At 36.9% G+C, this 10,109-nt stretch overlaps 2 protein-coding genes across 8 annotated transcripts in view; one reads left to right on the forward strand and one right to left on the reverse strand.

Moving 5' to 3' along the window:
* Positions 1 to 10,109, reverse strand: part of LOC127508390 (caspase b-like) — a 183,592-nt gene that overhangs the window by 169,855 nt on the left and 3,628 nt on the right. The window lies entirely within an intron of this gene.
* The window catches only part of LOC127503480 (NACHT, LRR and PYD domains-containing protein 3-like), a 106,515-nt gene that overhangs the window by 2,543 nt on the left and 93,863 nt on the right, over positions 1 to 10,109 (forward strand). For 3 of the 7 annotated variants that reach the window (XM_051878283.1, XM_051877725.1, XM_051877662.1), the window contains exon 2: positions 2,475 to 3,058. In XM_051878283.1, coding sequence (XP_051734243.1) covers positions 2,916 to 3,058 — 143 coding nt within the window. In that variant the 5' untranslated portion in view covers positions 2,475 to 2,915. Of the gene's footprint in view, positions 1 to 2,474; positions 3,059 to 3,744; positions 5,596 to 5,739; positions 5,914 to 6,468; positions 6,643 to 8,012; positions 8,060 to 8,137; positions 9,668 to 10,109 lie in introns of those variants that run through there. The other 4 variants (XM_051878113.1, XM_051878541.1, XM_051878359.1 and 1 more) reach the window with 4 other exon arrangements.

Below are 10,109 nucleotides of genomic sequence, written 5' to 3' on the forward strand. Positions count from 1 at the left end.
GAGTCTCTGTCAAAATATTCAAACGCTTAAATCTCCATTTAATGACCACTGCATTATTTCCTTTAAGTATGAAAATACTCTACTTTTTGCCACAGCTTAGGATAAATTGATGTTTTCTACACCACCACTATCATATAACTGAACTTACCTTTTTGAAGGCCATAACTGAAAGAAGGACCTAAGAAAATAGAATCAAACAAAAGATTCAGATAATAAATAGAAATAGAAAAATAATAGAAATAGTAAATAAATATTTAATTTAATATTTAATAATGCAAACTCTAATAAACTTTTTTTTTTTTTTTTGGGAGACAATGCATTTGTAAAGACTGTTGACAATTTAGATTTCATTTGACCAAGGTCAGAATGTTAGATTTAGCGCACATTTGAAGATAGGCTGTCCCGAATTTGACTTTTGCCACATGAAAACGACTCTGTGTATTTACCATATGGAAAATAGGGAAGGTGTAGAACGTAGCGTAAGCTTTGTGAACTGCAAGAGTTTTACACTTTCTGCGTAAGTTGAATACAGAAGGCGGTCTGGTGGAAGCTAGATATTTTATTTCATAACTTGTTAATTTTTTTTTTTTTTTTACACAAATGCATCGCTTTTTGGGGTAATTATCATTTGAAAGTGAGCTGATCCTTTAAGAGCTCCTGGGATTCAACCTTATTTTCTTCATGCATGTGGAACATGTAATGAATTGTAGCCTATATTCAATTATATTATTGAAGGCTATCATGTTTTTTATGCTTAAATGATAACTGCTGAAATTAGACTCTTAATTTTATGACAGTACAGAAGTTACTCTTTTATTTATTTTTTTAAGTAGCTAATTAGTTAATGTTTAACTTCATTTTACAATTACATCTACTTTCTTTTCAATAGTTTATTTGCAATAAAACCATAATGTCAATCTGCAAAACAAAAGAAAACATGGTTTCTGCATAAAATCCATTATCACAGTGAATTAAGGATGTTTTTTTTTTTTTTTTTTTGTAAAGAAATAATCCCACATCCCTTTTTAAATCCAATATGGGTTTATATTTTAATTTAATTCTTCCTTTGTCTGAGTTGCAAGGTGTCAGGTCTAATAATAAAAGCATTGGCGACTGGATTTTGCAAGTGTTGTTATGGAAATGTCAGATGAGGGACGAAATAGGGACGCTCGCAAACTGTCCAGGATAAATGTCCTCGGAATGTCCGCCAGCGAATGTTACAAAGCTGACCAACTGCTGACCTAAGGGGATGTTTGCAACGTCTGGGGGATGTCCCCTGTTTGTAGGGTAACATTCTTAACGTCAGTGAATAAATACATAGATCCACGGTTAATGCTTGTCTCCTAATGGTCTGGTGGTAGAACTAGTGTGCCAGATAGGTGCAACAGCTTTAGTTTGAGGCGCTCGTCTGTGTGAAGACTAGAGCCTTCCGCCACTGATAACAGCGGCATCGAAAACTCAGTTTGATTTCAAAAACAACACATCCCAGAGCCAGATTGCCGTTTAACACAAACGAAATTAATGCTAGTCAGCATCATGAAGAAAATGAAGGTTTACAGTAACGGATGCAACTGCTAATGTGGTATTTGTAGTGGCCCATGATAGATGTATTCCGTGTGTCTGAATGGGCAGTTTGTGTGATCAACAATAACATACAGTAGCACTGGAATTACACAACATTGCTACGCACATGCTACTCACAAACTGACAACATGTTTGAAAAAAATATTACCAATTTGTAAGTATGTTTAATTATTTTTTTTTAAATCACAAAATTAGGCTATTTATTTAGGATTTTGTGTCACAATTACGTCAGTATCTAGCTGCTCAACTCATCTGTCAGTCACTACTGGAGGTGCCACAACATATGTTGACATGTCAGTAACTAAGCAGAGCAGCTTGTGCCAATGGCTTCTAAGATGCCATGCCAGTAAATGACTGATTGTGCACATATTGGACTTCTTTACATCTGGATAATTGTATGTTATTTGAATTTGAAATATGCTACAATAAACCTGGCTTTTATGTTTCCAACAGCAAAGCACTTGAACATGACTTACTCATAATTACTGTATGGCTTTAGAAGTAGGAAGTAGAATTTTTCAGGTAATACATGAAGACAGCATGAAGGCTAGAATGAGACGGTCTAGTGAGTGCGCATGGCGAACTAATAGAGGTTTCTGCACTACAGTGTTGGTGCAAAAAAGCTATTTAAAATTACTTTTGGAAAAATACTTAATAAAAATCTTAATATTAGCCTATCAGTCTTTCTGTTAATACAGTGCAGTGAATAAATATCCTGTGGTCTCCCAGTAGTTTGTATAATGGAAGTTTAGCATTATGTAATTGATTTACAATAAAAAAAAACACATTTTATGTCTTACATCTCATGATGAACTCAGGTGAGCACAGTGCCAATCTATTTTCCGCTAATTCTTTTTTTTTTTTTTTTTTGTGAATTGGAATCTGTGCAGAGGGTTGTGGGTGATTGGAGGACGCAAAGGATTTAACAGGCTGAATGATGGACACAAAACAAAAGCTTTCTTCCAAGGATCCTTCAAATTGAGACGGCTTTACCTGGATGTATTCTTCCAATTGAGAAACACACTGAAGTGCAAGTGCAGAAGGAAAAAAAATATATGATGCAAACATCCAATGTTTACAGTAAAAATCAGATATTAGTTTAATCTGCAAGCAGAAGGTGTTTGACCTCAGAAACTAGTAGTGTAAGTCTGAGTGCTACAGATTTTGAAGAGCAATGGAGCTTAAAAAGTACTGTTTTACTCCATGAATCTGAGAGATGAAACATGATTGTTGTCAGTTTTACTGTAAGTTTGTTTTTAGTGTCCTTATGATGGTAATTAGCAGATAAATGCCTTAAATCAGGAGAAAGAGTTGGGGAACACACATCCAAAATGCATCACTGTGAGGAGATAGAGGAGGACAGGAAGGAGAAAGAAGAGTATGGTGCAGGATCCAGCTGTGTGTCAATGAAGAGTGATCAGTCCATGCGCAACCCCATTGCTTTCAGTGATGGAGCCGTGACCTCTGACCCCAGGTACAGTAAGATACCCATGTATGCATTTGGCAGATGCTTTCAAAACAATTTACAGATATTTTTTCAGTTAGCATTGGAATTTCCACCTCTGATAAGAGACTTCTTTCTTAGGGGGTTCCACAAAGCTCCATCTTTGACCCTATTCTTTTTTCTTTATACCCTGATGGGCAACATCTTTAAGAGTATGGGGTGTCTTTCCACTGCTATGCCAATGAAACACAATTGCAGCTCCCATTAAGGCATTATAACACATATTTTGGATTCATTAGCTTGTCTAAGCAATATTAAAACAAACAAACAAAAAACTTAATTACATTCTAATGTGTCTAATGTGTTGTATTTTTTGAGGTCCAGCTCCTCTGACATCATCTCTCTGTTTTAGAATCAACTACAAACATTTTTTTAAATAAAGCTTTGAATAATTTGGCTCTCTGATCTCCCTTTGAGATCAGAAAAGCAAAAATTACTTATTATGCGAAGAACGAGACTCAAACAAAAAGGTGTTCGATCGAACAGTGGGTCCAAAACTGTGGAATTAGCTGCCCATGCATATTAGGTCATTCCAGTCTCTATTAATCTTTACATTTAGGAAGAAAGTACATTTAATATTTTTAGATTATAATGCTGTGTGAACTTTTTCATGAATAAATTTTGTTGAAGTTCTGTCTTTTGTATGTTGTGATCAGATCTGTGCCATCCACTTCATCCCGCTCTCAGATCCATATCAGGCAGGACAAAACTGAAGCAGTCCTGCAGACACACACACTGGAGACTGGAGACTTGCAGAGAGACAAAGACCAGCACAAAACCAGCATGAAGAACAAGTATGAGAGATTATTTGAGGGAATCAAACACCAAGGGAATGAAACCCTCCTGAACAGGATCTACACACAGCTCTACATCGTAGAAGGAGAGAGAGAAGGAGTGAATGAAGAACATGAGGTTTTACAGATGGAGAAAACTGCCAGAACACAACACTCACAAGACACTCCAATCGACTGCAATGACATCTTTAAAGCCTCACCTGAATCAGGATGTGACCAAATCAAGACTGTTCTTACTAAAGGCATCGCTGGAATTGGAAAAACCGTCTCTGTGCAGAAGTTCATTCTGGACTGGGCTGAGGGAAAAGCCAATCAGGATGTAGATTTCATGTTTGTGCTTCCATTTCGAGAGCTAAATTTGATCCGAGATCACCAGTACAGTCTTCACAGTCTTCTGCTGAACTTTCATCCTGAACTTCAAGATCTGGATTTAAAGATTTATGAGGAATGTAAAGTTGTGTTCATCTTTGATGGTCTGGATGAAAGCAGAATGACACTAATGTTTTCAGACGCTCAGAAAGTTTCTGATGTGACTGAGACTTCATCAGTGGGTGTGTTGATGTCAAACCTCATGAAAGGAGAGCTGCTTCCCTCCGCTCTCATCTGGATCACCTCCAGACCAGCAGCAGCCAATCAGATCCCCTCCAAATACATTAACCGTCTGACAGAAATTCAGGGATTTAATGAACCTCAGAAGGAGGAATATTTCAGGAAGAGAATCAGTGATGAGCATCAAGCCAGCAGAATCATCTCACATTTCAGAAGAGCAAGAAGCCTCCACATCATGTGCCACATACCTGTCTTCTGCTGGATCTCATCCACTGTGCTTCAGAAGCTACTGAAAGAAGATCTGAGTACAGAAATCCCTCAAACTCTGACTGAAATGTACATCCACTTCCTGCTGATTCAGATCAACATGAGGAATCAGAAGTATGAAGAGAGAGTTCCAGAGAAACTCCAGCAGTCCAACAGAGAAGTGATTGTGAAACTTGCTGAAGTGGCTTTCAAACAGCTGATGAAGGGCAATGTGATGTTCTATGAGGAGGACCTGAGAGAGAGCGGCATAGACATCACTGATGCCTCAGTGTATTCTGGGATTTGCACTGAGATCTTTAAGGAGGAATCTGTGGTTCACCAGAGGAAAGTCTACAGCTTCATTCATCTGAGCGTTCAGGAGTTTCTCGCTGCTTTCTGTGCATTTTATCATTATGTAATCAAAAATGTTGACACATTGCAGTTTTGTGATGTGATACATCATCTGCATAGAGATGCAGTAGATAAAGCCCTTGAAAGTAAGAATGGACACCTGGATCTGTTTTTGCGGTTCCTGCTGGGCATCTCACTGGAGTCCAATCAGAGACTCTTACAGGTTCTACTGACACACACAGAGAACAGCTCAGAGAGCATGAGGAGAACCACACAGTGCATTAAAGAGAAGATCAAAGATAGAGATCTCTCCACTGAAAGATCCATCAATCTGTTTCTCTGTCTGCTGGAAGTGAAAGATCAGACTATGTCCAGAGAGATTCAGGAGTTTGTGAAATCAGACAAACTCTCAGAGAAGAAACTCTCTCCTGCTCACTGCTCAACAATTGCCTACATGCTTCAGATGTCAGAGGAGGTGCTGGGTGAGCTGGACCTCAAGAAATACAACACATCAGATGATGGTAGAAGAAGACTGATACCAGCTGTGATCAACTGCACAAAAGCTCTGTGAGTGTTTAATCATTTTTTAATGTCTTTAATCATGTTTTCATCATTTTATTTGAATGTCTTTTACAAGAATGAAGCTGATATTATTGAAATACAGTTGAAGAATGAGGTAATACAATTCTCATGTGTTTTACACTATTTCAGTCTTGCTGGCTGTAATTTCACTGCTCAGTGCTGTAAGAGTTTGTCGTCAGCTCTACAATCCTCAAACGGTGTCCTGAGGGAGCTAGATTTGAGTAACAATGACCTGCAGGATTTAGGAGTGAAGCTGCTCTCTGATGGACTGCAGCATTCAAACTGTCAGCTGGAGATACTGAGGTGTGCAAGATTTAATATTTGATATGTTGGATGCTTAATATTGTGTACATTGTACATTGTTTAGCACTAATAGTGAGTTTTAGGGATTCAAGCATAAACATTTGGAATTTTAGCACATTGTTCGAAGCTATTTCAACAGTTTCACTTAATTTTACACTTTTAACTTCACAAACCAAATGGCCTTGAGGCACAGATTTTGGCTGACTAGATTTTCTATTTAAAATATACCTATTAAATCACATACTACAGCTCATCTCCATATTTTTGTCAATAGGTTAAGTTAATAGGTTTTAGAAAGAATGTTACAAATAATCATGTCCCATGTATGTCTTTGAATTGAATCAGTTAATGAAAGAAATTAAAGATATAGTGTAGATAATACTTTCATAACTTTCATTCTAAATACACTTTCACTATAAATACACTGTTGCCATAGCATCAAACTATACAACTCTGAAACCTTGTAATCAGGGCATCTTTGTAGATTTAGAGACATATTAACAGATGGACATGGGTAGTTTTCTATACTTAACAGACTGTCTTGTGTGTCTGTAGGCTGTCTGGCTGTATGGTGACAGAGGAAGGCTGTAGATATGTGTCTTCGGCTCTGAGTTCAAACCCCTCACACCTGAGAGAGCTGGATCTGAGCTACAATCACCCAGGACAATCAGGAGTCCAGCTACTCAGCAACAAACTGAATGATCCAAACTACAATCTGAGGATACTCAAGTATGTGGGGCAGTTATGACTCATATGTGTGTCTGTATGTCATTGAGGTCACCTAAGAGATTTCTTTTGTTAAAACATTGCTATTGAAATATTTTTATGCTCCCGTTACTTTTTTTTAACTGTCTTTATCTGATGAAAAATAACAGAATACACAAAACTTAAGAAATAACATCGAACATTTCTTTTATTAAATTTGAGGGAGTAAAACTGGATGACTATTAATTTAATACTAAATGAACTTTAAGAAAAAATTAAGTGCTAGCATGGTGTTGAACCAACTTCACATTGTAACATTGATTCAATATGGCATTGATATACCATTGATTTTTTTTTCTTGAAATGTCAACATTTTTTCAACATTAATTGCAGGTACAAAAGTTAATGCAAAAATGTTGATGCAGTTAACGTGACATCAATGCACTTGTGTATTACTTGTTTAGTCTACAGGCATGCACGTTTGGCGTGAGTGCTCTGTAAAAGAATGCATATATGCGCAGATGCGTAGTCTTATAATACAGCATTTTTAGTCATTTTTGCAGATCTGTTTGAATTTGAGCTGTGGTTTGTTTTGACAATGTTGTCATCTGTACAAAGAAAAAAAAAGTTACACTACAACAGTGTACTATAAATGGATAGAGTACCCTTAGATATCTCCTTACTCAAACACATCTGATTCAACTCATCAGCTTGTTAGTAGAGACCTGGAAAGGTTGCACAACTATTGCACAGCTACACAACTATTTTACAACTACATTTTTCATTTGTACTGCAACTACTACAAGTGAAATTATAGTTATACTGATAGTTTACTAGTTAAATTCTTGTAGCACGTTTATGAAGGTACACTTTGAAGTATGCTCTCAGTATTACATATTAAATGTACTTTAAATATACTAATATGCTCCTATTTAGGTATTATTTGTATACTTAATATATACATTTTACTGTACTTTAAGTAGATTTGAAGTAAGTTTCTATGTACACTACCAGTGTAAATTATGCAATTTTTTGTGTAGTCCACTGATAGTGTGGACTACAAAATATACTTAGACATTTCTGTCAGTATAAGTCAAGTATACTTAAGTGTAATTTTAATTATATTTCTGAGAAGTACATAAAAAAGTAGACTGAAAGTAGTTTTTAGTTTAAAATAAGTATACTAATATCACACTTGTATAAACTTCTTTTTTTTTGTTAGGGGAGGGAGATGAAATGATGCCACAATCGTCATTGTTGGTTGAACTATTCTTTTAAGGCTAACATACTAAAAGCCACAAAACTATCATTTTGATTTCATTTTATTTGCATTTTTAACAATCTTCTCAAACCAAATCATTTTTGTTTGTGTGTATCTTTTTGTCAATGTATAGTTTGGACCATGGAGGACATTTCAGAATCACACCAGGACTGAGAAAATGTAAGTCAAAACAGACACACACAAACACACACCTCTCCATGATGTCATAGTTGTTCTGATCTTTCTTTCTGTGTTCAGATGCCTGTGATCTCACACTGGATCCCAACACAGCTCACACTCAACTCATCCTGTCTGAAAGAAATAAAAAAACAACACATGCGACTGATCATCAGCCGTATCCTGATCATCCAGAGAGATTTGATGACCGGGAGCAGGTTCTGTGTCGAGAGAGTCTGACTGGACGCTGTTACTGGGAGGTTAAATGGAGTGGCTCAGGTAATGTAGCAGTGGCATATAAAGGAATCAGCAGGAAAAGTGGGATTGACTGTTCGTATGGATTCAATGAAAAGTCCTGGAGTCTGTACTGTTCTGATATATACTACACTGTCTGGTACAATAATAAGAGCACTGATGTATCTGGCCCTTCAGCCCGCTCTAATAGAGTGGGAGTGTATTTGGACTGGCCGGCCGGCACTCTGTCCTTCTACAGCGTCTCTGACACACACACATTCACACACATATACACATTCAACACCACATTCACTGAACCCCTTTATGCTGGATTTGGTGTTTACCCAGAATCTTCAGTGTCTCTGTGTCAGATTTAACAATCAAAAAAAAAAAAAGAAAAAAAGGTAATTGTGGTTTTATATCTTGTCATTGCAACATTCTCACTTTCTCATTGTGAGTCAAGTAATAGTCAAGTGCAAGAAATTGGTATAAATTTGCAGTGTGAGATACAAAGTTGCAGTTATGTAGTCACATTCAAATCCAGACTCAAAACACATCTGTTTAGCTGTGCATTTACTGAATGAGCACTGTGCTAAATCCCAACTGATTGCACTGTATTTTATGTATCCTCTTTTTTGTTTTAATACATTTTATATACATTTTTATTCTCTACTTTTATTGCTATTTCTATTTTTATGAACTGATTTCATTGCATTTTACATCAATCTTTTAATTCTTATGTATTTGTTTCCTTTTTATGTAAAGCACTTTGAATTACCATTATGTATAAATGTGCTATATAAAAAAACTTGCCTTGCCTTGACTTAATAGCTGCCAATTAAATATAAAGCACTAGGCTTTGAATTTGAAGTTGCAAGACCAGTGGCGTAACTTTGTTTTTTAAAAAAAGTGGGTGGAATATGAGTGTGTGTGTGTGTGTGTGTGTGTGATCGCTGCGTTTCAGTTCAAATGGCACATGAACCGATCATCTCTTCTAGTAATAAACATGAATTAACATCAGTACACACCGTTTTTTAAGTTCACCGACCCCACCCTCATTAAAACCTGTGTTCAGTGATAAAGCGCTCTTCTGCGTGGACTGTGCATGAGCGCCAAGAGAGCACAGTTGCATGCCACTGATAACAACAGATTTTGAAAAATTTCATGATTTCAAAAACAACACATTTCAGTGCCAGATCACCTCTTATTTAACAAACAAATTAAATGAATGCTTTGCTAGTCAACTGGAGATGTTTCATGTGTATTAGGTACATCCATGCCGCAAGATGTTTCAAAAAGTGGTAGGGACAGTATTGACCCTGGTGAAAAGTGGTGGGGACGTGTCGTTAATTTATTATTAAAGATTGTTTCTTTGAATCTCCAGTGTTGTGTGGTCATTTCTACAACCACCACGTTAAAGAACACTAGACCTTAAAAATAATTAATTGGATTTACCAGTCCTCCAGCTGCTCTGCCTGGAGCAGGAGCAGCAATCCCTCAGGGACTATACCAGAGGATTTCTACAACTGCCATGCCTAGCAAACTTTCCCGATCATTCCTTGTGTGTTTTCTATCAGACCAGCCATAACAAGCATGCTAAGGCATGCCTGCCCAGTGTTGGTCATTGGGGGACAATTGCAGAGTACCCAGCTGGAAAATATTAGTTTGCTTTGATGTCACCATTATGGAGATTAGTGTTTGCTTTAGTTGGGCAGTTTGACTCTTTTAATGCTAGTGCTTTAATGGTTTAAAAGCCAGTCCTGACTCGGTGATGTTACGTGTAGCTGGTGTTGAAGAGATGAAGCATATACGGAGATCC

This window comes from Ctenopharyngodon idella, chromosome 1 (assembly GCF_019924925.1).
Source record: "Ctenopharyngodon idella isolate HZGC_01 chromosome 1, HZGC01, whole genome shotgun sequence".
Classification (NCBI taxonomy): domain Eukaryota; kingdom Metazoa; phylum Chordata; class Actinopteri; order Cypriniformes; family Xenocyprididae; genus Ctenopharyngodon; species Ctenopharyngodon idella.